We start from the raw sequence: 26,260 nt of genomic DNA on the forward strand, positions 1-26,260 counted from the left end.
CCTCTGAGCGGTCCGGCCTAGGTGTAACTGATTCCAGGCCTTGGCTCTGGTGGACCAAGCCCAACTCAGGGGCACGGGGGCACAGCACCTGCCTGCTCGGGCAGCCCCTTGGCACAGCGGTGGGCTTACCCCGCGGGAGGAGGCAAGGCCGAGATCCTGTTCCCGCGAGGCAGGCGGGGGTGAGCCCAGCGCCCCCGAGGGGTGACGTGTGTCCCCGAGGAGTGACGTGTGTCCCTGGTCCCCGAGGGGTGACGTGTGTCCCCAAGAGGTGACGTGTGTCCCCCAGGGGTGACGTGTGTCCCCCGAGAGGTGACGTGTGTCCCCCGAGGGGTGACGTGTGTCCCCGAGGGGTGACGTGTGACAGTGCTCCCTCCTTTCCTGCCAGGTCTCCCCGGACTTCGTGAAGAGTGGTGACTACAGCCTGGAGAGGATGGGGGTGTCCTACCCTGCCCGGGTTCACCTGAAATCTCCCTTTGATCCTGACAACAAGAGGGTGAAGGGAATCTATTGATGGGGCCCGCAGGGCAGCACCTGTGCGGCTCAGGAGGCCAAGGACCTGCCTCGGCCCCCACCACGGACTCCCACAGGGCCTGCGCCACCCCAGCCCCCGACCCCGTCCCCCACCACTGACTCCCACAGGGCCCACGCCACCCCAGGCTCCAGGCCCTGGGCCCCAACCAGAACTTGGGTCCTTGTTGCTCTCAGCCCAGGCCTGCCAACCCCCAACAGATATGGATAGAGAGGGTGAAAAAAGGACCCTGAGGGCCCATCCTGTGGTCACTGACCAGCAGGTGGTCTCTAGTCACCCCATTCCCCCCCCCAAAGAAAACAGACCTTAAACTCAAGGACCATGACAATCTTCCTAGAAGGTATGTAGTTTAACATTGATAAGTCCCAGCAGGGAGGCCAAGAGGCTTCCCTTGCTATTATTCTGAGCACTGGAGAGGTTCCAGGTGCCTCCGGGATCGGGACTTGATTGGTAATGTCTGCCTCAGGCACAGTATGAAAAGCAGAGAGCACACGTGCCAGACGAGCGCTGCCCTGTGATCAAGGCCACTGGGCAGAAAGGACCGCTTCCCAGATCCCAGGGGGCGTGGAAATTGGGGAGGAGAGCTCCCCCCACCCCGCCCTCTCCGTTTCCACAGGGAGAGCCTTCTGAGAGGTACCAGCCGGGAAGTCCAGGAGCAGGGAGCAGGGCCGAGAGGGGCCTCAGATCTGTGCCCTCCCTCACCTGTGCAGAAATGCCCTCTCCTGCCTCAGTTTCCCCGGGAGCCCCTTGGTGACCAGGTCTGAGTAAGAACCCAACAGAACCCTCCTGCCTGGCTGACCTTGTCCAGGCCCCACCCCCTCCCTTAGCCGCCCAGCCTCAACGACACATCATGCCTAGTGGCCCCTGGGAAGCAGAGGGGGACAGGTGCTCAGTGGACAGAGAGGACCAGCTTCCCACAGACAAACTCAAGGAGCAGTGCAGCGCCGGGGGGCGCAGGGTCCGGCCACTCGGGGGCTCACAGACAACACAGCCCTGCCTCGGGCCGAGCTGGAATGGGTCAGGCTAATAAAGCTGTAGGCACGGAAGATGTCTGGGTTTCAGATGCCCTTGGAGAGCTGGTTCGGCCCGCTTGCCAGACCAGAGGCTGGGATGCCGGGGCCTCTGGCCTTCACAGGCCTTGGTGAAAAGGCCTTGGTGAAGGAACAGCTGCAGCCCCCCTCCCCATCGTTCACCTTGGGCCTGGGGAGGCCAAGGGGACCCTGAGAGGCCACAGGAGCCGAGGGGGAAGCCAGCTTCCCAGATAGACTGGCCTAGCTGGCTCCTCCCGTCTGTGACTTGGTGGCAGACAGCAAACCCCTGGGTGGGCCCGTGCACGTGTTCATTCCACTTCCTGCCTTTGGGGGTGCTGAGGACGAGGAGGAGCTGCGCCTCCCGTGGCAACCGACTCTTTCCTCGGGGCCGAGCTCAGAGGCAGAGATGCGTGGTTTGCCCGTTTGTGGGTTTTCTTCGAGAAAAAGCCCCGGCCCCTCCGGAGAGGGCACAGGGTCACGTGGGAGAGGCCGTCACGGGCCGCCTCATCCCTTGGCTGCAGGACGGTCCACGCCTGCCCCGCCCTCCCTCGGAGCTCCTCCCACCGGTGCCCCGGGCCGGTCCTTCCTCGCCCCGCCTCTAGAGACATCTGGTGCCGTCTCTAGTTTTGCAGGTGTTTCTGGATAAAATGAGCGCCATGCCGGGAATTCTGGGCAAGCTGGGCTGAGCTGGTCTGGAAGCCGAGAGGAGAAGGGGCCTCCCGTGTCTCCAGCAGGGCCTGGAACTCAGGGTGGGGCAGTGTGCCTCCCAGGGCAAGTGGACAGACTCCATCTTACCCATCCGCCGCTAGCTCCTGTCCATTGGCCCAGGCGTTCAGTGCTGTCTGCTCTGGGCCGTTAGAATCACAGGGTCCCAGACCCCTGTACCCGGCAAGGCCATCTGCACCAGAGCAGGGACGGCACTTGGCCTTTGGACTCCAAGTGCTAAACGGGGGAGAGCCCCATGGGTGGAGATGAGGTGCCCGTCTCCCCAGTGAGGACCAAGGAAAGCCCAGGGACTCCCAGTCCCCTGGCCCCTGCCCACGAGGGCCGACTGAGCTGGTGCCATCTGGGACTTCAGCCATGGGCCAGGGCTGCCCAGAACTTTACTCAGTGATGGGAATGGGGTACAGCTGTGCTGTCCAGAGCGGCAGCCACTGACCTCGTGTAGCCGCTGAGCACAGGAGGGAGACAGAGGGCCCTGTGAGGGGAAGCACCTTGTCCCGGGTCCCGGGTCACACGGCAGAGGGAGGGACGGGGACCCAGACCCTGGCCTCATTCTTCTTTCCACCCCTACCTTTCAGAAGGTGGGCAGGCCTGGAGAGCTGTGAGAGGGGCTTGGCCAGGGCAGCCCCTGGCTCTGACGGACGGGTGGTTTTCAGGAACTAATGTGCTCCCCCCCAGCTGTTCCTGCTTAGTCAATTCCCAAGAGTCAGGGACCGGCCGCTTCCTAAGTAAGGAAATGGAGTCGGGCGGCCCAGACTCTGCGGTCAGACCTGGGGCTGCTCCTGGGCTCCGCGGCTCCCGCTGGGCTCCGTGGCACCTGTGAGTCTCCGAGCCTCCGTTTCCCCGGCTCTCTGTGGGGGCAGGAACAGCACGTATGTTGTGGGTTTGTTAAGAGTGTGATCACAGAGCCAGTGTGCGGAGTGGCGGCTTTACCCCTAGCACGGGGTATGATGGTGAGGGTGGGGGCGCTGTCCAGGCCAGGGGCCGGGTGGGACAGGGTGTCCCCGGGCGGAAAAGAATAACCGGCCTGAGAGCTCACACGCGAGCAAAGACAGAGGTATCACTGTGGATGGCGGAAAGTTCTGGAACTGGGTGTGATTTATTTTTTCCAAGATTTTATTTATTGATTTTAGAGAGAGGAGAGAGAGAGGGGAGGGGAGGGGAGGAGCAGGAAGCATCAATTCCCACACGTGCCTCGGCCGGGCAAGCCCGGGGCTTCAAACCGGCGACCTCAGCATTCCAGGTGGATGCTCTACCCACTGTGCCACCACAGGCTGGGCAGAACTGGGTGTGATTTTTTTAATGACCGCTGACCTTCTGGGGGACCCTGGGTGAGCTATGACTCCTCTCTTTTCCTCCATTCCTCCTTGCCGAGACTGGGATGCCACAAGTGCCTCTCAAGCGTTTGGGGACAAGGTGATGGTGTGAGGCTGGCAGAGCTCTGGGCTGACCTGGGCACGATGGGGGAGGGGGTGGGCGGGGATCTTCTCCTTGGGCCAGAAGACCAATGCCAGAGGTAGGGCCTGCTCCGGGGCCACCCTCCCCAGCCTGCCCTTCGCAGGGAGCCGCCTCTCCTGCACCTGTCACCTGCGTTTGTAAAGATGACTGAGGACCGGTGGCTCTCCGGCCTGTGCCTATTGGGGACCTGGCACCTCCCAGCGATCCTGCCCCGTGACTTGCGATGCAGTGGCGGGGGAGGTGGGGGGGAGCCGTGATTTATACGACTACGCAGTGCGGAGCCTGCATCGTTCCGCTTGTAATGAGGCGGCTCACGGGAGAAGCAGCCGCTTAGCGGACGTGGGCTGGGGCGGAAGCGGACGTCTGGGAGGCCCATCCATCACCCGCTCTCTCTTCCCGAGAGGCTGCGCAGCATTTTGCTGAACTGGCTGAACACAGCCCAATCGGTTACTCCCTGCAGGAAACTCCAAAAGCCCAACTTGGCCTTAAATGGGAGGCAGGCAGCTCCGAGGAGGGGAAGATGGAGACAGGCAGGGACGCGAGGAACATTTCCATCGTCCCTGGCGCGCCACGCGCCATGGGCGCAGTGCCTGCGCGGAGCGCTCTGCCCCGGCTTCCAGCGGTGGGCGCAAGGCTGCCCCACGTGTGAACTTCATTGTCTCGTTAACCTGTGCAGCGTCGGCCCCATTTTACAGATAGGGAAACTGAGGGGCAGGGAGGGGCAGTGGTCCACACAGGTCACGCCCGCATGGAGAGGCCAACGGGCTTCTAAGGCCGGTCTGATTCCAGAGCTTGGGCTGTTACGGGAGGAGAAGAACCCGGGAGGTAATAGTCCCCACGCCCCCCTCCCCAGGAGTGGGCGCCCAGACCCTTGACTGGGTCTTTGCCAGCTTGTCTTCCGCGGGGAGTTGCTATGAAGGGTTTCCCTTGAGGTGGGCGGAAATATCTATTTACCCTGGAATGGAGCTGTTTCTTAGGCACCTCTCTAACTAGCTAAATGGCTGGTCCTGCCTCCGTGGGCAGGGAAGCCGCCCACTGTGAGGAAGGAGCCACTTGGCAGGGAAGCGTTTGAGAAGCATTCCCACAAGGCACATTTGCACAAGTCGCCATCAACCCAGCCGGGCCTGGTGAGTCTACCTCACCGAGGGCGGGCGCGCTCATGTCCCGGGAAGACCGGGCACTCCAGAGACGTGGGCAGAGCTTTGGGAGCACTGGCTGTAGCCCGCCCAGCTGGGTTATCCATACGCTTTGTCAAGAGGCTGGGGAGGGGGTCTTGGTCTGCCCAGCCCCGGTGGGTCAACAGGGAGCTCTCATGGGAGCTTTAGCCGTGCAGGAGGAGAATGCTGGAATGAAGCATGGTCTCAGACGGGAGTAGCCTAGCCTCTTCATCCTGGGCACACAGAACTGTTTGATTTGGGGGGGAGGGGTCTTCACAGAGTGGGGGAGCACAGAGCTGGCATGAGCCCACAGGGATGGCCTAGAGGGGTAGTAATAAGATGGCCCGCCAGTCAACCTTTGCCCCCACCAATGCGGACCACGGTGGGGCCAGTGGACCTCTGACCCGGGCTGGCTGGACAGCGGGGAGCGGGCTCTTCCAGCCTGGAGATGATCTCTGGCAGGGGCTGCAGATCCCACTCACCCTGTACGGAAGGGACCACGAGGTAAACTGAGGCTGGAGGGCTGAAGCAGGGTGCCAGCCCCAGCCCCTTGCCCCAGTGACCTCTTGGGTTCTCGTCCTCGAATTCATCTTGTCCGGAACCAAACTCACCCTTTCCCACCCTGGCTGGCAACTTGGGGATCCTCACCCGGAGGAGTCCCTGGCCCTTCCACCTCCCCGCTCACCCTCACTTCAGCCTCCACCCCAAGGGAGCACTCAGAGGCCCCCGAGGGCGGGCGGACGTGTCGGCCAAACCACCCCCATGGGCGGCCTCACACGCCACACGTCCACCCCACTCCACCTCCGCGGGAGGCCCCACACGCCACACGTCCACCCCACGCCTCCCCCACGGGCGGCCTCACACGCCACACGTCCACCCCACGGGCTGCCTCACACGCCACACGTCCACCCGACGCCACCCCCACGGGCTGCCTCACACGCCACACACCCACCCCACGCCACCCCCACGGGCGGCCTCACACGCCACACGTCCACCCCACGCCACCCCACGGGCTGCCTCACGCCACACGCCCACCCCACGCCACCCCCACGGGCGGCCTCACACGCCACACGTCCACCCCACGCCACCCCACGGGCTGCCTCACACGCCACACGCCCACCCCACGCCACCCCCACGGGCTGCATCACACGCCACACGCCAACCCCACGCTACCCCACGGGCTGCATCACACGCCACACGCCCACCCCACGCCACCCCCACGGGCTGCCTCACACGCCACACGTCCACCCCACGCCACCCCCACGGGCTGCATCACACGCCACACGTCCACCCCACGGGCGGCCTCACACGCCACACGCCCACCCCACGCCACCCCCACGGGCTGCATCACACGCCACACGCCCATCCCACGCCACCCCCACGGGCGGCCTCACACGCCACACGCCCACCCCACGCCACCCCCACGGGCTGCATCACACGCCACACGCCCATCCCACGCCACCCCCACGGGCGGCCTCACACGCCACACGCCCACCCCACGCCACCCCCACGGGCTGCATCACACGCCACATGTCCACCCCACGGGCGGCCTCACACGCCCACCCCACGCCACCCCACGGGCTGCATCACACGCCACACGTCCACCCCACGCCACCCCCATGGGCTGCATCACACGCCACACGCCCACCCCACGCCACCCCCACGGGCTGCATCACACGCCACACGTCCACCCCACGCCACCCCACGGGCTGCATCACACGCCACACGTCCACCCCACGCCACCCCACGGGCTGCATCACACGCCACACGTCCACCCCACGCCACCCCCACGGGCTGCATCACACGCCACACGCCACCCCCACGGGCGGCCTCACACGCCACACGTCCACCCCACGCCACCCCACGGGCTGCATCACACGCCACACGTCCACCCCACGCCATCCCACGGGCTGCATCACACGCCACACGTCCACCCCACGCCATCCCACGGGCTGCATCACACGCCACACGTCCACGCCACGGGCTGCCTCACACGCCACACACCCACCCCACGCCACCCCCACGGGCTGCATCACACGCCACACGTCCACCCCACGGGCGGCCTCACACGCCACACGCCCACCCCACGCCACCCCCACGGGCTGCATCACACGCCACACGTCCACCCCACGCCACCCCCACGGGCTGCATCACACGCCACACGTCCACCCCACGGGCGGCCTCACACACCACACGCCCACCCCACGCCACCCCCATGGGCTGCATCACACGCCACACGTCCACCCCACGGGCGGCCTCACACGCCACACGTCCACCCCACGCCACCCCCACGGGCTGCCTCACACGCCACACGCCCACCCCACGCCACCCCCACGGGCTGCCTCACACGCCACACGCCCACCCCACGCCACCCCCACGGGCGGCCTCACACGCCACACGCCCACCCCACGCCACCCCCACGGGCTGCCTCACACGCCACACGCCCACCCCACGCCACCCCCACGGGCGGCCTCACACGCCACACACCCACCCCACGGGCGGCCTCACACGCCACACGTCCACCCCACGCCATCCCACGGGCTGCATCACACGCCACACGTCCACGCCACGGGCTGCCTCACACGCCACACACCCACCCCACGCCACCCCCACGGGCTGCATCACACGCCACACGTCCACCCCACGGGCGGCCTCACACGCCACACGCCCACCCCACGCCACCCCCACGGGCAGCATCACACGCCACACACCCACCCCACGCCACCCCCACGGGCTGCATCACACGCCACACGTCCACCCCACGGGCGGCCTCACACACCACACGCCCACCCCACGCCACCCCCATGGGCTGCATCACACGCCACACGTCCACCCCACGGGCGGCCTCACACACCACACGCCCACCCCACGCCACCCCCATGGGCTGCATCACACGCCACACACCCACCCCACGCCACCCCCACGGGCTGCATCACACGCCACACGTCCACCCCACGGGCGGCCTCACACGCCACACGCCCACCCCACGCCACCCCCACGGGCTGCCTCACACGCCACACGCCCACCCCACGCCACCCCCACGGGCGGCCTCACACGCCACACGCCCACCCCACGCCACCCCCACGGGCTGCCTCACACGCCACACGCCCACCCCACGCCACCCCCACGGGCGGCCTCACACGCCACACGCCCACCCCACGCCACCCCCACGGGCTGCATCACACGCCACACGTCCACCCCACGGGCGGCCTCACACGCCACACGCCCACCCCACGCCACCCCACGGGCTGCATCACACGCCACACGTCCACCCCACGGGCGGCCTCACACGCCACACGCCCACCCCACGCCACCCCCACAGGCGGCCTCACACGCCACACGCCCACCCCACGCCACCCCCACGGGCTGCATCACACGCCACACGCCCACCCCACGCCACCCCCACGGGCTGCATCACACGCCACACGTCCACCCCACGCCACCCCACGGGCTGCATCACACGCCACACGTCCATGCCACGGGCTGCCTCACACGCCACACACCCACCCCACGCCACCCCCACGGGCTGCATCACACGCCACACGTCCACCCCACGGGCGGCCTCACACGCCACACGCCCACCCCACGCCACCCCCACGGGCTGCATCACACGCCACACGTCCACCCCACGGGCGGCCTCACACGCCACACGCCCACCCCACGCCACCCCCCACGGGCTGCATCACACGCCACACGTCCACCCCACGGGCGGCCTCACACGCCACACGCCCACCCCACGCCACCCCCACAGGCGGCCTCACACGCCACACGCCCACCCCACGCCACCCCCACGGGCTGCATCACACGCCACACGTCCACCCCACGCCACCCCCACGGGCTGCATCACACGCCACACGCCACCCCCACGGGCGGCCTCACATGCCACACGTCCACCCCACGCCACCCCACGGGCTGCATCACACGCCACACGTCCACCCCACGCCACCCCCACGGGCTGCATCACACGCCACACGCCCACCCCACGCCACCCCCACGGGCTGCATCACACGCCACACGTCCACCCCACGCCACCCCATGGGCTGCATCACACGCCACACGTCCACCCCACGCCATCCCACGGGCTGCATCACACGCCACACGTCCACGCCACGGGCTGCCTCACACGCCACACACCCACCCCACGCCACCCCTACGGGCTGCATCACACGCCACACGTCCACCCCACGGGCGGCCTCACACGCCACACGCCCACCCCACGCCACCCCCACGGGCGGCCTCACACGCCACACGCCCACCCCACGCCACCCCCACGAGCCAGTCCTCGTCCCGCCCCTTGTGCCTTGTGGCTGGGACTTTTCATTGGGCAATCTATCTGGCTTCCTGTACGCTCCCAGGACACCTGCCACAGCATCTGCAGAGCCCTCCGTGCCTAACCCAGCGCCAGGCAGAAAGGAGCCGCCCATGGGTCCCCGTGGGTCCCCGACAAGGAGACGCGGCCGGCGCCAGTCTCAGACAGTTCGGTGTCTCACCTGCCCCTCCCAGCATGCTTTATTTTTAGGCTGCGGGGGAGGTGGCTGGCGCCCTGATCACACCGCTGAGATTAGTCCTGTGATGTGATGATGTGATGTCACCCAGCAGAGGGTAGCCTTCCTGCCCATGTGGGCGCTGTCGGTTTCTCCCTCGACAGGCCGTTTGTCTGTCTGGGTCAGTCTATCACTCCCTGATTTCTCTAATGGTTTTGCCTGAGTGCTTCTTGCCAGAAGCTCCTTGGAGGGCGGTCCTATCATACTGGGGTCCTCTGGAGCCCCGGGGCTGATGAGGGCACAGAGGGGACAGCTGCTGGCTGTCCAGGGCAACGGCGAGGGCGTGGCCAAGGGTGGGCGAGCGTGCACCCCGCCCCCACACACTCACACCCGCCGGGCGGGCGTACCTGGAAGCGGACGGCTGAGGACTTGTTGCAGTGCATGGAGATGGGAGCAAAGCCGTACAGGGCCTTGAGCATGTCTCGGCTGAAGGAGTTCCAGGGGACAGAGGCAAACTGCTCGGGGACGGAGGTCAGAGGGCAGGTGCAGACTTCCTCGCTGTTGAACCTGGCAGGTGGGAAGGGACGGCCCAGTCTGGGGACTGCAGATGGGAGGGGAGCCCAGTAGGGCACAGGGGACACCTCCCTGCAGATGGGGCGGAGCCCCCAGAGTGGCCCTCCGGTCACCTTCTCCCTGACCAAGCTGCATGCACTAGGCCTCCTAGTGTCTTAGCCCTGCCTCCACACCAGCAATGGCCAATAGCCTGCATCTCTCATGCCGGCCGGGAATGGCTGCTGCAGGAAGGGGTTAAGGGTGCTTCTGGGGCCAAGTTCAGACTCAGCAGAAAGCCAGTGCAGAGATCCATTGGCAATGCTTGCCACAGGCACCTCAAGGGGCAGTGGAGGTGTGGTTGCCACAGGTGTGACACCTGGCTCCGAGAACCTAGCCTGGACCCCTCGCATCTGCCCAGGCACTTCACCGCAGCGTGGGCTGGGGTTTCTGTGTTGGGGTTCCCCTGCCGTGCCCGGAGGCAGACAGCACAGGCAGGCACACCCCAGGGAGCCGTCACCTGTTCACAAGGTGGAAGTACTTCTGCAGGAAGCCAGGGTCCACGGCGCTCTTGCAGAGCTCCAGCTGTGTCTGGGGGTAGTAGTGCACGTAGTTGACACACATCTCCTCCAGGATGCCAAAGCCCCCCTGCAGGACGGAGAGGGGCTGTCAGCACTGGTCCCCCACTCTCAGGTGCTGTCGTCAGCTTTCAGCATTTCTGTGTGGTCCATGCATTTGTTTGTATGTCTGTTCATCTATCTGTCCATCCATCCACCCATCCATCCCTCAATTTATCTTCCTTCCTTCCTTCCTTCCTTCCTTCCTTCCTTTCTTCCTTCCTTCCTTCCTTCTTTCCTTCCTTCCTTTCATCTATCCATCCATCCATCCACCCATCATCTATCCATCCATCTACCCATCATCTATCCATCCATCCACCCATCCACCCACCCACCCATCCATCCATCCATCCACCCACCCACCCATCCCTCGATTGATCGATCCATTGATCCATCCATCCATCCATCCTTACATCCATCCATCCAACCATCCATCCATCTATCCATCCATCATCCATCCATCCACCTACCCACCCATCCCTCGATTGATTGATTCATTGATCCTTCCTTCCTTCCATCCACCCACCCATCCATCCACCCACCCATTCCTCGATTGATCCTTCCTTCCTTCCATCCATCCATCCATCCATCCATCCATCCATCCTACATCTATCCATTCATCCATCCATCTAACAGTGCCAAGGGGATCTCTGCTCTCTCTCCCACCACTCTGTTTATCAAATGAATGAGGGAGGGTCACCGTGCCCTCTAGCAACCTGCGCTCTAGGTAAGAAAAAAGATGTCCTCTTAAAAGTGTAGACAGTCCAGATTAGAAGCCCCAGGCTGTGTGTGCGCCAGGGCAGGTGGCAGGGAGAAGTCAGGGTGACTTACCACGGTGGCCAGCTTCCTGTCTCCCGTGTTGTATGTGCAGGAAGTGATTAGCACATCCCCCTGTGGAGTCAAGCCAACAGATGCCCATCAGCGCCCGCCAGACCCAGAGTAGCCTGTGCTCTGGGCCTGTCTGCACACGTGGTTGGGCCACAGTACATGGGGTCATCAATCCATTCCTGGGGAGTCCAGCCCTGGCCCCTGGGACCCCACATGTGAGTGTCACAAGCTGAATGTTCCCAGGGTGCGACTACTCTTTGGCTTCTGTGGTTCCTTAGCGCCTAGGCCACGGCCGGCCGGCTGCTGGTTGTATAAACTGGGGGCCGCATCACAGCCCACGGTGACCTTGAGCAGTCACTTGAACTTGCCCATAGCCTGGGGCTTCCCTTCTGCACAATCAGCAGCCTCTCTGCAACTTCCACGCCCTCGTCTCTCTCTAAAGCTTTTGGGCTTTGTGGCCGGCTGATGAGGCAGACAGACACGTGTCACCCTGAGCGCCTTCTGGTCCCGATCGCTCTGTGGCCTCTCTGTGAAGTTCCAGAGAGCCTCACCATGGGACAGCCCAACCCCTGCCCTGCATGGACACGGACGAGACCTTTGCACAGCCTCCCCCACCCCCATCACTGTCTGTCTCTCCCTTCCAGGGAATGCACTCTGGCCCTCCCAGCCACGCTGACCCTGACCCTGACCCTGACCCTGACCCTGACCAGGCACTCACCGGGTGGACAGACACGACCTCCTTCAACATGCGGATCTCCTGGGCGGGCAGAGTGGAGGATGGAAGGAAGGGGGACTTCAGAGAGCTGCTGACCCATCTCTAGCCACCTCCCGGGCCCCTGGGGGGGGGGGTGTCAATCTGCCCCAGCCCATGGCAGGACTGGCTAAATTCAGCTTCTTCCAGGAGGGATTAGAACAAGGTGAGTTCCAAGACAGATGTTGCCACGGGGATGCCTGGGTCCCCCAAGTCCTGCAAGCGGCCACACACCAGAATCCACCACAAGTCTCTCCCTTAGATTAAATCCTCCCCGGGGGGCGGGGGACTGGCCACTGGGCACCCTGCCAGGTGTCTGGGCCTGGCCCAGGACAAGGAACCCCGGGACGAGGTGTTTCTATGGCAGTTGGGAGAGAGAAGTTCAAAGAGGCCCTGGCAGGACAGGCAGGCGCGTACCTGGAAGTGAGGGCTGTAGTGGTCGTCCCTGTTCACAATAACCCTCTCATGGCCGTCCCGGGCCAGCACAGTGACCACCTTCCTCCCCGTCAGGTGTGTGTGGAGCTGAGAGGCGAAGATGTGTATCCCCGAGGGAGGCAGGGCCTGCGGGGCAGGGTGGCAGGGTCAGGCCCGACCACGGGGCAGGAGGCCCCCATCGCCTGACCACCTGACCACGGGGCGGGAGGCCCCCGATCGCCTGACCACGGGGCGGGAGGCCCCCATCGCCTGACCACGAGGCGGGAGGCCCCCATCGCCTGACCACCTGACCACGGGGCGGGAGGCCCCCATCGCCGGACCACGGGCAGGAGGCCCCCGATCGCCTGACCACGGGGCGGGAGGCCCCGATCACTGCCCTCTGCTCGCCGTTGGCTTCGCCCTCGGCCACAGGCAGTGAGGCCAAGTTCACTCCCCCAGAGCGTTTGTGCTCCTGGTCCTTGTACTTCTCCCCGTCCATTAAATCCCCATCAGAAAAACCTTAGGAGGACACACGCTGTTCTGAGACTGACATCCTTCCCCGGGCAGCAGCCTGGCCTGGAGCGTCAGAGGCCAGATCGGGGGTGGACAGCTTCTCTTCGGTCCTTTCCTGAGCCCCTGAAGGCCGGCAGTTCGTTCTGCGTCCACTCAGTAGACCTGAAGGCGAGCCTCCGTGGGCAGGGGCAGCCACGTGAGCACAGCCCAGCCTCCTCGCTCTGCACTTTGCGTCGGGGGACACGGAGACTCCGCGCTGGTGGTCCCGTCCTGCGCCTGCCACGCTCCGGCTGCGCGCTGGGCGGTCCCGTCCTGCGCCTGCCTCGCTCCGGCTGCGCGCTGGGTGGTCCCGTTGGGGGTCCTGTCCTGCGCCTGCCACGCTCCGGCTGCGCGCTGGGCGGTCCCGTCCTGCGCCTGCCACGCTCCGGCTGCGCGCTGGGTGGTCCCGTCTGCACCTGCCATGCTCCGGCTCCAGCTGCCCCGCAGCACGACCTCCCTTCACCTGCACGGTGGCCAGGCGGTCTCTCCCAGCCATCACAGTGACCTTGTATTTTCAGCCGTAGCACCGGACATCAAAGCTTCACCGTTAGGGCATGAGGGAGTATTACCAGATGGTGGACGCTTTCCCCAAACTAATGTTAAGTTTGCTCAGCCAGCACGCTGCCCAACATGCAGGACACGCTGTGAGGGCTCTCCCCACGCCGCGGTCAGCCCCCGGACCCTGCACCGCTGGGTTCTGCTCTGTTTCGTCTACACCGCTGGCTGCTGTAGTCCCTGCTGCTGTCCTCCTGTCGCTGAGTGACCGGCCACCGGGCTTTCTGCAAGTTGTCTGATGTCACCTCTGTGATGTCTGTCCTGGCCCACACCAGCTGCCACTCTCCCCGCCCTTGTCATTAGCAGTAGCTTCCTGCTCCCAAGGAGGTCACCCCCAGCCCCGGGCCCTGGCACAAAGCCTTCTGCATGGCACAGATGTCACCGATGGGTGCTCTGGGGACACAGGAAAGCACGTCAGGTGCTGTGTATGGGGACAGTTTCTCGCCCCTGGTCTCCGGCAGGAGCAAATGTGTCCTGTGCAGGCTGATAACTGTCACCCTCCTGGGCTGGAGGACACTCTGCTGGCTGAATGGTCAGGGGTCCGGGAAACTTGGGGAGCCCACACGGAGAACAGATCCCAACGGATCGATTCGCTGGAAAGGCAGACGCGCTGCACACCACACCACCAAGCGGACTGCGGCGGTGGGCACAGCTTTGGAGGCGGGCGGACCCTGGTTCTGCCACCGCCGGCACCGAGACACCCCCCCCCCGCAAGCCTCGGGCTCCCCCATCTGTGACATGGCACGTGGACACGTCCCTGCCGGCCGCTCCGAGAGGCTCAGGCTCGGAACAGGGGGACATGTTCACAACATTCACAAAAGACTGTGAAATGCCACCCATACAATATAAAAAGAGCAAGAACCCATAGTAAGGCAGACGAAGAACCCACTAGGAGTGCTGGACAAAGCTTATGAGTAGCCACGGCCAGGAGCCAGGAGAAAGGACCCCCGTCGGGGACGTTCACCCTGCCCAGCAGTAAAATGTTTTCCTCCTCAGTGATGGAGAAAGCATTTAGAATATTGGTCACAGGGTGGGTGGGTCAGTCTGGGACTGGGCGCCCTCTCGTCCTGTGTAAGAAGGAGAAGGAAAATGGCATTGGGGGAGGGGGGACGGGCCTGTGAGAGAGTTATTCAAGCGAAAGCGCCTGTGCGTAGCAACTTCATGTCTAGAATTCTACCTAATAAGCCGTTTCCCTGTGCACAAGGATTTCCCTGCAGCCCTCTTCCTGTCAGCACAAGTTAATGGCATCCTGGACACTGATCGTTAGGGGACAGTTCAGCACAGGCCGGGACGAGCACCGGGGGTGCAGGACTTGGCGCGGATGGGGGTCACACCCACTCCTCCGGGAGCTGTGTTCCCCACGGTTTGCTCCGGGTCTTAGTGCTGACCCACCTTCACACGGGCCCCTTGCACGGGGCCCTGAGAACCGAGAACGGCTGCCCGGCACGTTTTGCCCTGGGCAGCTCCTGTTCTCTACCTGGTCCGCCCGCCCCAGAGAAATCCACAGTGACAACCAGGCTGTGCCTTGCTAGGCAGCGGTTCAAAGGCAAGTCACAGGACACACGTTTGCTATTCAGTTTGTTTTCAAGCACACACTGCATGGGAGGGCATGAGGAAATATGGAGGGGCGGAGCCTGGGAGGACACGAAAGAGCCAGGAACTGGCTACCTGGGGAGAAGGGAGAGACTGCTGGGCCGGAGTGGGGTGGGGGGCGGGCGGCGTTACCCTGAGCTGCGTTGTGTGTTTGTAGCGGTGAGGGCACGTGGAGCTTACTCACGCAAACACGCGTATTTTAAGATGCAGCTCCTGGAAGGACCGGCCCACAAGGCTGGCCGAGCAGAGCCCGGTTACTGCCGGAGAGGGAGGTGCCCGTGCTGACCAGCCCCCGGGACGCTTCGCGGCCCAGAGAGGCGAGAGGGGCCGTGCGGTGGCTGCAGGGGGTTCTGGGCGAAGGGGTCCCACACGGCCGCCCGGCCGGCCTGGCTTGCCTGGTCGCCCCCCGCGCGGCCTCGTCAGGGGAGCCAGGGCGGTGCCAGGCCCAGCCCCACTCACCAGCTGGGTGCACTTGTCCGTGCAGTAGCCAGTGAGGACGAAAGCCGTCTCCTGCGGAGGAATGGCCATCGCGGGCGTGTACACCAGGCCCAGCTCCATGATGCCCGCGTCGAAGCGCCGGAGGGTGGCCGTGTAGTACAGGCGGATGCCCGAGGAGTCACGCCGGCCTGGGGGGGCGGGGAGGGCGGCGGAGGTGAGCAGAGGCCACTTGCCCTCCCCCTTCCGGGGCAGACGGACCCCAGCGGCCCTCGGGCAGGAGGCAGCGGGCCCACCCCACCCCTGCCTCCCACAGCTGTTTGCACCAGGAAGCAGGTGCAGCTGCCATTGCCACGGTGAGGCTCCATGAGCTCACGCCCTGCAAGACCCGGATGGACAGAGAGGGCCACCGTGTCACGTGGCAGGACCGGGTGGCTTGGTCAAGGCAGGTGACCACAGCAGTGCAGTGGAGCCCAGCGGGGGCTGGGGGGGGGCTCGCCAACCCCTCCCACAGCGTGGAGCCCAGTGGGGGCTGGGGGGGGCTCGCCAACCCCTCCCACAGCGTGGAGCCCAGTGGGGGCTGGGGGGGGCTCGCCAACCCCTCCCACAGCGTGGAGCCCAGTGGGGGCTGGGGGGGGGCTCGCCAACCCCTCCCACAGTGTGACAAGGGCTCTGGCATTCCTCCTCCACGTTCAGAGGGACCTCAGCAGGAACCGGCCTGCCAGCTGACCTGTCCCTGGGGTTTGGGCCAGGAGGAGGCCGCGGAGCTCCGTCCACAGGCCCATCTCCCAGGGAGGCCCCAGCCCCTCATCCACACGGGAAGGGAGAGCGCGTCTGTCCGTTGAGGTCGACGAGGAGCTCTAAAGTGCCCCGTTTTCGTGGCTTCCCACCTTCTCCCTGTGACCGCTGTCCCACAGGGTCGGGGCGGACCCGGGGCGCCTGCTGAGCGGACGGCCGTCTCAGGGGAAACCTCCGCGGGTGCAGGGCCCCCCGGAGCAGGGCGGCACTAAAGGGTGCAGCCCCTCAGCCTCCCCGGCTCACACACGGTCCAGGGCCCCCCTCGGTCAACAGTGTGCAGGGAGCTCTCAGACCAGTCCCTGCCCCTCCGTGAGCCTCAGCTCGCCGTCCAGGGTCTCTCTTCCAAAGGTGGTCTCGGTGCTTCTGCCCATCACGGTGCAGCCACACCTGCCAGCTCCGCCCGAGGCTGCTGATCGGAGAGCCTCCCAGCTCCCAGGACGGCCTCCCAGCTCCCAGGATGGCCTCCCAGCGCTCACACGGAGGTGAGGGTCAGAGGCCGCGGGTCCTGCCGCCCCCGGGCACAGCCACACAGCCACACAGCCACACAGCCAGGTGGCCTCTAGTCCTCTCTCTCTCTCGCCCTCCGCCAGCCTGGCGTCCGTCAGTGACGAGGTCCTGAGCACTGTGGGACGGAATGTGGGGAGAGGCCCGCGGGAGGGCAGAGGAGGCTGGACAGCTCCTCAGAACGTCCAGGAGAGCTGGGGATGGATGGGTGCAGAGCCCTGTCACTGAAGAATCGTCCCCAATTTACAGACGTGGACACTGAGGCTCAGAGCCCGATCTGAGGACCGTGCCCGAGATCGCCAGTCTGGGAAGTGACCAAGCTGGGGTGGGAGCCCAGGGCGTTGTTGGGGGCCCGGTGGCTCCCTGCTCACTTGCTTGGAGGGGAAGCCAGGAAGGCCCCCTCCTGCCTCTGCCTCCCTCTCCTCCAATTCCATGTCCCCTCCCCCCCCTCCCCCGCAACGTCCACCCTCAGCCTCTGTATCTCTGGGCTGACCGCATCAGAGGACGATGACAAAAAAGGAGATGTGACGGGTGCACGTGCAGGGGGGGGACCATGGCGGAGCTGTATTCATAGAAGAGCAGCCGTCCCCAGACGTGGGGGCGGGGAAGTGCCAGGCAGGAACATCCTCATGTTTGCAAAGGATCCATAAATACAAGCCGATAGCCAGGAAGAGACAGACTTCCCTGACGCCCAAGGAGCTTTCAAAACCCCATCGAAACGAGTTGAAACGAGCAATAAATCCTGTCTCACGCGCAGGCCCCGGCCGCCTCACGCCCTTCTGTGTGCGTGCTGTAGATAACTCCGCCGGAAGAGCCAGTCGTGCCGCCGCCCGGAGGCGAGAAAGTCTCCGGAGCGGTTGGCACGCCCAGCGCAGCGCCTGCAGGCTCACACTCGAGCTCTTCTGGCCCCAGCAGGGCCGTGGGAGGTGAGCCAACGCAGCAGGGCGAGGGCCACCCACCCCGTCACGCAGCAAGGGAGGGACGGGCTGGGGGACCCAGCCTGGAGCTGAGACTCTTACCTCACACACTCTCTCTGCCCCCCCCCCCCGCCAACTTACACAAGTGGAATGAATATCGTTAAAAAGAGAGAAAGCAAGAGGAAGAAGGCTATGTGTTTGTCTGTGGTAGAGGATGTTGGTGAGAGAGAGAGAGGAAAATCATTTCAGTTTCTGACTCAGCATCAGCTGATATCCCCATCCTATAGACCAGGGGTCCCCAAACTTTTTACATAGGGGGCCAGCTCACTGTCCCTCAGACCGTTGGAGGGCCGGACTATTAAAAAAACTATGAACAAATCCCTATGCACACTGCACATATCTTATTTTAAAGTAAAAAAACAAAACGGGAACAAATACAATATTTAAAATAAAGAACAAGTAAATTTAAATCAACAAACTGACCAGTATTTCAATGGGAACTATGGGCCTGCTTTTGGCTAATGAGATGGTCAATATGCTCCTCTCACTGACCACCAATGAAAGAGGTGCCCCTTCCGGAAGTGCGGCGGGGGCCGGATAAATGGCCTCAGGGGGCCGCAGTTTGGGGACCCCTGCTATAGACCGACTCCGGTTGTCCACCTTCAGGCACGGCGTGATCCAGCCGCCCCCACTGTCTGCCCCAGCTCACTTTCCATCCCTGACGCATGATTTGGGGGAGGAGTCCAGGGCTGAACAGATGCCCCTATTATTTTTTCTGACGCAGCACAGCAAGCCGAAGGGCTTCCGAGGGGGGACAGAGGCGGGGCCCTGAGGAAACAGCCCTCGGGGAGGGGACAGAGGCGGGGCCCTGCGGAAAAAGCCCTCAGGCGGCCTACCTTGTATCTTCAGCGGGTTGTGGTAGTGAACTTCCAGGCGGAGAAACCTCGAGGACCCGGGGCCCCCGAAAGCAAGGCCAGCTTCCTCTGGGTAATAAAAGGCCTGCGGGGAGCAGGAGGGAGGGGTGCCGGGCGTTCAGATACCGCAGCCTCCGCGGACAGGCAGGCTGGGTGTCCGAGGGGGGTCCTGGCTGGAAACTCCACCACAGCGGTGGGTGGTGTTGGTGGAGCAGCTGGCTCTCCCGCGAACGGGCAGCCAGCAGCGCACACGGGTGTTCCTGGACCCGGGGTCAGGGAGTGGGGGTGCTGGTACCCCTCGGCCACCCTTCGGCCCTAAACCCCTGCCGGGCCGCCTTTGGATGTGGGGGAAGCTAAGGAGAGCCCCACGGGTGCAGCCCAGGGAGGCTCGGGCACAAACCCCACCACGTCCAGCCAGGACACGAGACCGGAGCCACGAGAACAGAGCTGGGGGGGGGGGGGGGGCGCCTTTCCATTTTTATAGAAAACTAACAATGGCAGGAAAAGTCTCCGTAGCGGTGGAAGGCAGGCCACGAGCCGGCAGCCGGGGGTGTTTGGGGCGTGGGTCCCCTCTGGTGGCCGCATGAGCCCCCACCCACCCCCCAGAGCCCCTCTCCTTGGGGCCTCTCACACAGAGACGCGGGCACACCGAGTGTGGGGGGCTGGGGACCCCGAAGGCTCCCCGGAGGTGCCGCACCTTGGCACCCAGGGCCCAGGCGGCCAGCACGTGGCGACAGTAGTTGAGGCGCTCGGGCTTCATCTTGGAGTCGCAGGGCCCGCTGAACCTGGGGAGGCTCTCGAACTCCGCAGCGCACTGGAAGACCTCCATGTGGTGCACCAGGGCCTCGTTGCCCTCGGTGACAATGGGCTCATACTGCGGGGTGGAGGGGACACTGAGTTTGGGGCAGCGGAAGGCCACCCGCCCGCCCCTGAGGAGGGCTCTGGCCCCAGCATCTCCCTTCCCTGGGCCTCGGCTTGCCCATCTGTGAAATGAGAGGGTTGAGCCAGGCGAGTTCCCAGAGTGCTGCTGGGGCTCACGGGTCTGAGGCCGCAGAGCCACCGACCTGGAACCAGGCAGAACCTGCCGGAAGCCCGTGGAGAGCTCCTCAGGGAGGGAAGTGAGGGGCCCAGGCAAGCCATCTCCTGAAACGGGGGGGGGGGGCAGGAAGGTGGCTGTCCTTGTGAGAATGTGGCCTGAGCCCAGGACCGGCCGCGGCTGTGAGTCCGGCCAGCCGCGTCCTGCTGTGGGACTTTGTGGGACTCACACAGCATCTCTCCTGGGCACAGGAATGCCAACACCCAGGGCTGCGTGGGGGCCACCGTGGAGATGGCGCGGGAAACCCACCTCCCCTTCCCCTACAGCCATTGCCATCACTGTTCTCTCTCCAGGCGGGTGTAGAGCCCTTGTGTTCTGAGTTAAACTGCTTTTTAATGAAGGAGGAGGTGGCCCGACAGACAGACAGACATACAACGATTTCTGTCCCAAAGGAAGAGGCAGAGCTCAAGCTATTAGTTGCCTTCGGTCCAGGTTGGGAAGTTGGGGTACAGAGACCCCGGGAGGTGGGGAGTGAGCAGGGCAACGGGGGGTCAGACTGCAGGAAGGTCCAGGCGATCCCAGGACACCCGATAGAACCAGGACCACGGACAGCTCCCCGAAACGGCGTGCTCTCTGCTCTCTGCAGCCTCTGAGGCCCAGGGGGAAGCCCCGCCCCGCCGGACAGACCACCCGCGCGTACCATGACAATGTGGTGGCGGGGGAAGCCGGCGGGGAGCTCGGTCATGTAGCACCAGTACGTGGTCTCCTGGCCGGGCACCAGGACGCCAGGGGCCCGGATCTCCATGGTGCGTGTGTCCGCGGGCAAAGCCGGGACGGGGATGTTGGGCTTCAGCAGCTGCACCCGCTGCAGCCCCGTCTGCAGCCTCGAGGTGTCGATGGCCTCCAGCGAGGGGAAGGGCCGCTCCAGGACCCCGTACACCAAGTGGACCGTGCCGTCCTGCAGCCGAGACAGGGGCCTGCACTCACCCACTCAGACAGACCCCCGGAACCGGGCTCCTCGGTAACCCAGGGGGCGCCAGGTCCCTGCCCCCCCTTACTGGCTGCTGACATGCCTGGCACTGACCTCGTTGAGCTACACTGACCAACACGGCTGCGACCAGCCCCCTGGGGGAGAGGGTGGAAGTAGAAAGCTCTAGTCACTGACGAGCTGGGGGGGGGGAGGTCACAGGCAGACTCCGAGAGGCAGGGAGGGGGCTGGGGCTGGCTTTCTCACGGGCTGCCGTGAGTGTGAGCCCAGATCCACCTGTGGGAAATGCCCTAACGTGGTGGTTTTCTGGGCGCCGGTGGGTGTGCGTGTGTTTATATAGGCGGCGGCGGCTAATTGCTCTCTTGAGTTCATGGCCACATGAACCTGGGGGCCCTGGGTGCTGCTCTGGGGAGAGTGTCTCAAAGCACCAGGCAGGAGGCTCCCCCACACCCAGCCTGGAGGCTCTGAGCCAAGCACACGTGGTGGGCACCGGGTGGACCCCCCCACTCAGAGAGGGTGTCCCCTGCCTGCCCTTGTCTCGTCCTCGGAGCAGGCAGGGCAGGGGGGCGAGGGCCCGGACAGTATGCTCGGCCCCCACCGGCCGCAAGCCTCTGGACACGTTCTTCCCCCGTTTGGCCTCAGTTTCCTCCTCTGGCGTGCCGCCAGCTCACGTCACTACTGTCCCCTAAAGGCTACTGAAGACGGTGATACATAGTACGCTAAAAGGTAAAAAGGATTGCAACTTCGAGGACAAGGTGGGTCGCGTCTCCCTAACTGGGGTCTGGGAGTGGCATGAGGACCTGGTGGTGGTGGTGGGGTGTTTAGATCTGATGTGGCGGTGACTCCCAGACGGAGCTGGTCAGACTTTACGGATCACCCAGCTTCCCTTTGTGCTTTACAGATAGGGAAACTGAGGCCCGGGGGGGGTAGGAATCTGCCCTGAGCCTCAGAGCTTGTTGGCAACAAGGCCGGGTTTGGGAAACCAGGCATCCTGGTCTCTTCCCAGAATTCCACCCGGAGATGAAGAACCAGGAACAGAGAACTCATCCGGAGCGAGATCATGCCGGTCCCACTTTGAGAGGCTTCGGGACAAGGGCCCTCGTCTAGAACCGCTGTCTACGTGTCGACGAGAGCGCTTGCTGGAGGATCAGAGGCGGATGGCAGAGGTCTCCGGAACTGCCTTGTTCGCACCCTGCTGCCTCTGGGGTCCCTCCTTGGTGTCTTCTGTGTGCTGAACTGGCCCAGGGACGCCACCCCTGATACGAGAGTGCTCCCCGCAGCCCACGACGTCCTGGGCTCGGCGGCCACCCACCTCGATTAGGTAATCCTGGGGGTCACAGGTACTCAGGGGCCTCGTGAAGAGCAGAGACAGGCCCTCCGGGGTCCGCTGTGCCTGCAGCAGCTGGTAGTCCTGCTGGGCGTCCAGGTGAATCTGTCCCTTCTGGTCACTCCAAGCATCCTGCAGAGATGAGAACAGGCTCAGGGCACCCCAAGCCCAGCCAGAGGCCAGAGCACCAGGTCGCTGCCCGCAGCGCAGCCCTGAGGGACACTCCTGGGTGCCCTGTGGATCTGGGGCTCTGGTCGAGGTCGGGGCTCAGTCTCACTGTCTGTGTCTGCCTGGAGACAGCGTGACTCCAGCTCGCTCTCTCTGCGTCCCTGAAGGGGGGCTCTCCAGGGACAGACAGGGCTCTCGGGGCTGGTGAGCCTTGCAGAGTCACAGACCTCTGGGTGGCACCCAGGAATCGGCCTTGCTAAGCGGGTGCCATGATTGGGGAATGGGCCTTAGACAAGCACGAGTCCCATTGGTCCGCGGAAGAAGGGGTGAAGGCGGAGCATGGAGCCTTGGAGAGGGGAGACGGGGAGAGGAGCTGTCCTGGGGGGGGGCGGTGGCGAGAGAGAAACCGGGCACCGTGTTGAGGGTGGCACTCAGCTCAGGTGCCCGTGCTGTGCTCGTCCAGCCCTGAGTGTGAACACTGCGCCCTTGGCACCTGGCTCCCCTCGCCCTGGTCCCAGCCTTGCCTGGGGAGGGTAAACTGAGGCCCAGGGATGTAGCAGACCTGCTCCCCCAGGATGTTAAGGAGATCTGGCTGACCCCTGTCAGAGCTCCCCTGGCCCCAGCTGCTTCCCTTGCACCGGGGGCTTCAGGCCAGCGCAGGAGGAGAAGCCCCCCTGGGGCTGCAGCGAGGCAGGATGAGCCCCCCAGCGAGCAGACCTGTCCCCACTGGGAGCCCCACAGGTCCTTGACTGTAGTGTGTGAGAGAGAGAGAGAGGGACAGACAGGAACAGACAGGACGGGAGAGAGATGAGAAGCATCAATTCTTCGTTGTGGCTTCTTAGTTATTCATTGATTGCTTTCTCATGTGTGCCTGGACCGGGGGGCTACAGCAGAGCGAGTGACCCCTTGCTCCAGCCAGCGACCTTGGGTCCAAGCTGGTGAGCTTGGCTCAAACCAGATGAGCTGGTGACCTCGGGGTCTCGAACCTGGGTCCTCCACGTCCCAGTCCGATGCTCTATCCACTGTGCCACTGCCTAGTCAGGCAGGGCTTTTTTTTAAAAAAAAAAACAACAACCTGTTTCTAGGACTAAAGATTGTTTTCTTCACTTCCTTGAGGAAAAAAATAAATCTGCACCAGATTTTGCAAAAATTTTTCCTAGAGAAAAGTGCCACCAGGCAGCTCAGCGCCTGCTGGGGGTGGGTGGAGGGGACCACTGTTGGTGTTCAGAGGACTCGTTTTAAAGGGAGGCAGAAAGTTCGCCCGCAAGGCTGGGGCTGGGAATCCAGCATGTATTCTTTGAACATATTGCTAAAGGCGGAGAAACAATTCTGACATTTGTTTGCCTAGAAATTTGTTGTGCAAATTAATCTTGCCGTGGGTGTGCAGGAGGGCGAGGTCCCGGCCCCCTCGGCAGGCAGCGGGGAGTTGGGACGCGTAGCCCCGGAAGAAGCTGGTGCTCTGGCTCTGAATGGGGGCTGCCTCGGGTCTTTCTTGGCCGTGACCCCTCCCCAACCACTGCACGTCCTTGTGTGTGGGAGGCAGGGCAGCCTGGAGGGCCAGCAGTGGCCCAGCCTGCCTGGGTGGCTGCAAGCCAGGGGCTGCAGCCCCCCACCCCCACCCCAGCTGCTGGCCACACCTGTGAAATGGGCCTCCCGGCCTCCCGTAGAGTTGTCATGGGGATGGAGGCAGTATAGTCGGGTTCCAGAGATATCAGCTGCTGTCAGCTCATGTCAACTCGCAGAGACCCAGAGAATAGAGGGAGAGACCCTCCCCACTCCTCCAGTGAGGACACAGAGGCCGGGAGTCCGGGCCGGGAGTCCAGGTCACACGCATCGCCCCTGATTTGGGAGCATCTGCTGGTTTCCCCGCTCCATGGAGCAAAAGCCCCTCTGTTCACAGATAAAGAAAGTACCTTCTAACTTAAAAAAAAATGGTTAACTTTTCTATGTCTGTTTCTTTGTGGAGAGAGTTGTGGTTTGTGCTCAGAGAGACCCTGGTGGTCAGGCCCATCTGGGGAGGAGGGGGAGAAGGTAGCTCAGGGGAGGTGCTGCCCCCCCAACACACACCCCTGAGACCTCCCTTCAAAGTGTTAAGGCCCCAAAGTTGCTCTAGTTTGAAAAAAACACACATTTCTCCCTTTCTCCACCCTGTAGGGCAATAACGGGGTGAATGTTGAAGGCAAGGAGTCGAGAGCTCAGGTCTGTGGGTTCGCTCCACACCTCACCCGGGGGGCAGGGGCAGGGGGGGGGGTCTGCACCTGCTCGGTTTCCCTGCGTGTGCAGAACTCAGCCTGCCGGGTGTCGGGGTGTGCCTGCGGGGCGCCACCAGGCCCGCGTTGGAGGGTGTGGGTGCCCTGGATGTTGTGTGTGTGAGTGGAGAAGGTGGGGTCTGAACCCATAAGGGGGTGGAGCAGTGTGCATGTATGTGGCCTGTGTGTCCTTCCTACGTGGCTGTCCTCCTTGGGCACATGGGGTCCTCCTGTTTGGAGTGTGCAGCCAAAGACCATAGAAAGCACCTATTTCTCACGGATGTCCTCAAATTGTCATCCCCAAGACACCCAAGCCAGGGACACGGGGTTAAGGAGGGTGAGTGCAGGAGGAAGGCCGGCCACGGGGCCCGGTAGGGCCGAGCTCAGGGCAGGGGGAAGACTTACCCCAAAATAGGCACGGTCCCCATCGGTCCAGAGCACCACCAGGTCGGCGTCCTCCAGCTCGCCGCGGTCCGACATCCCGAACAGGACCCCGGCCTTGAGCTCCCGCACCAGCAGCTGGAAGTGGACCGTCTCCCGGGCGTAGCTGACGTTCCAGGAGAGCTCCAGGGTCCCCTCGGGGTCCAGGGGGATGTGGTAGGGGAAGGGGCTCTCGGGGGGCACCGAGCCCTGCAGCGCGGCCACCAGGATGACCAGGAAGACGGCCACCGCCGTGCCGTACATGGAGGCGGCCTCCCGCGTGCTGGGGCTGGGGACCTGCATGGCTGGGTGAGAGCCCGGCCGCCCCACCTGGACATTTATGTCCTGGGCGCCCTGGGGCAGCGGGCCCAGGCGGCAGCTTTAATCACATTTGTCTGGTGGGGAATTCAATTGTCCCCGTGACCCTCCCACCAGCTCGTGCCCGGGGCCAAACACTTTGCCTCCCCCCTGCTCTCCTAATTGGCACTAATGGCATATGGACATTATCCGTGGGGATTGGAGCAGACTGGGGCGGACTGTGCTTCCTCTGACACGTCCCCCCAAGAGGTACCGCAAAGTGGCTCCTCCCGGTAGCCGGAAAGCCTTTCGGACTCCCTCCATCCGGCCAGGCGCTGGGGCTGACCACCAGGCCACCAGGCCGCCATCCCGTCCTGTCCTCCCCCCGCCCCCCCCCCCACAGCTGATGGGACAGGCCCCGGGCCATCCCACTCGTGGAGGGGCGGACTGAGACCCCAGGGTGCTCTCTGAGGTGACCACTGAGTAATGAGATGGGGCCTGGCCCAGTGAGCCGCTTTCTACAGGGCTGGAGGGCGGACCACCTTCAAACTAAAAATAAGAGACGGTCCCCAAATAGGCCCTGTGTTTAGACACTCTCTCCACGGCCTGCTGTTCCTCTCTGCTCCCCCACAGGCTCCAGCCGGCACCACAGCTGCTCCTGGCACGAGTGGGTGCAGCGCTGCAGGGGTGGGGGCGGGGGGAGGGGGCGGGCGCCTCCCTGGGGAGCAGACGTGCAGAGCAGTCCGGGCGTGCAGCACCTTGCTGGTGGCGGACGGTGGCGGAAAGGGGTGTCAGCAACAGGCCTGCTTCCCGGTCGCCAGAGCTCCCAAACCCTCGACATCCTTCAGCCGAGAGTGGACCCAGCCTGAACGGGAGCCCTCCTAGGCCAGTACATGGTGCAGAGGCCACCGACCGGACCAGCAACCTCCCCCCAGCCCCTACCCCCAGCCGAGCCGGAGCCTCCGT

The 26,260-nt window shown here is 64.1% G+C and overlaps 2 protein-coding genes across 8 annotated transcripts in view; one reads left to right on the forward strand and one right to left on the reverse strand.

Moving 5' to 3' along the window:
• The window catches only part of SARDH (sarcosine dehydrogenase), a 57,699-nt gene extending 56,124 nt beyond the window's left edge, over window positions 1-1,575 (forward strand). For all 7 annotated transcript variants that reach the window (XM_066255791.1, XM_066255789.1, XM_066255794.1 and 4 more), the window contains one exon: window positions 386-1,575. In XM_066255791.1, the coding sequence (XP_066111888.1) occupies window positions 386-511 (126 nt within the window). In that variant the 3' untranslated portion in view covers window positions 512-1,575. The remainder of the gene's footprint in view (window positions 1-385) is intronic.
• Window positions 1,576-3,377: 1,802 nt separating this feature from the next.
• Window positions 3,378-25,326, reverse strand: DBH (dopamine beta-hydroxylase). The gene is made up of 12 exons (XM_066255797.1): window positions 24,983-25,326; window positions 22,146-22,292; window positions 20,546-20,803; window positions 19,507-19,683; window positions 18,792-18,894; window positions 15,701-15,867; window positions 12,545-12,688; window positions 12,095-12,133; window positions 11,380-11,439; window positions 10,452-10,579; window positions 9,790-9,949; window positions 3,378-5,381 (listed from the first exon to the last, which is right to left on the reverse strand). The coding sequence occupies exons 1-12, from the start codon at window positions 25,298-25,300 to the stop codon at window positions 5,250-5,252; spliced, it is 1,833 nt and encodes a 610-aa protein (XP_066111894.1). The 5' UTR covers window positions 25,301-25,326; the 3' UTR covers window positions 3,378-5,249.
• Between the last annotated feature and the right edge of the window lie 934 nt (window positions 25,327-26,260).

This window comes from Saccopteryx bilineata, chromosome 2 (genome assembly GCF_036850765.1).
Source record: "Saccopteryx bilineata isolate mSacBil1 chromosome 2, mSacBil1_pri_phased_curated, whole genome shotgun sequence".
Lineage (NCBI taxonomy): Eukaryota > Metazoa > Chordata > Mammalia > Chiroptera > Emballonuridae > Saccopteryx > Saccopteryx bilineata.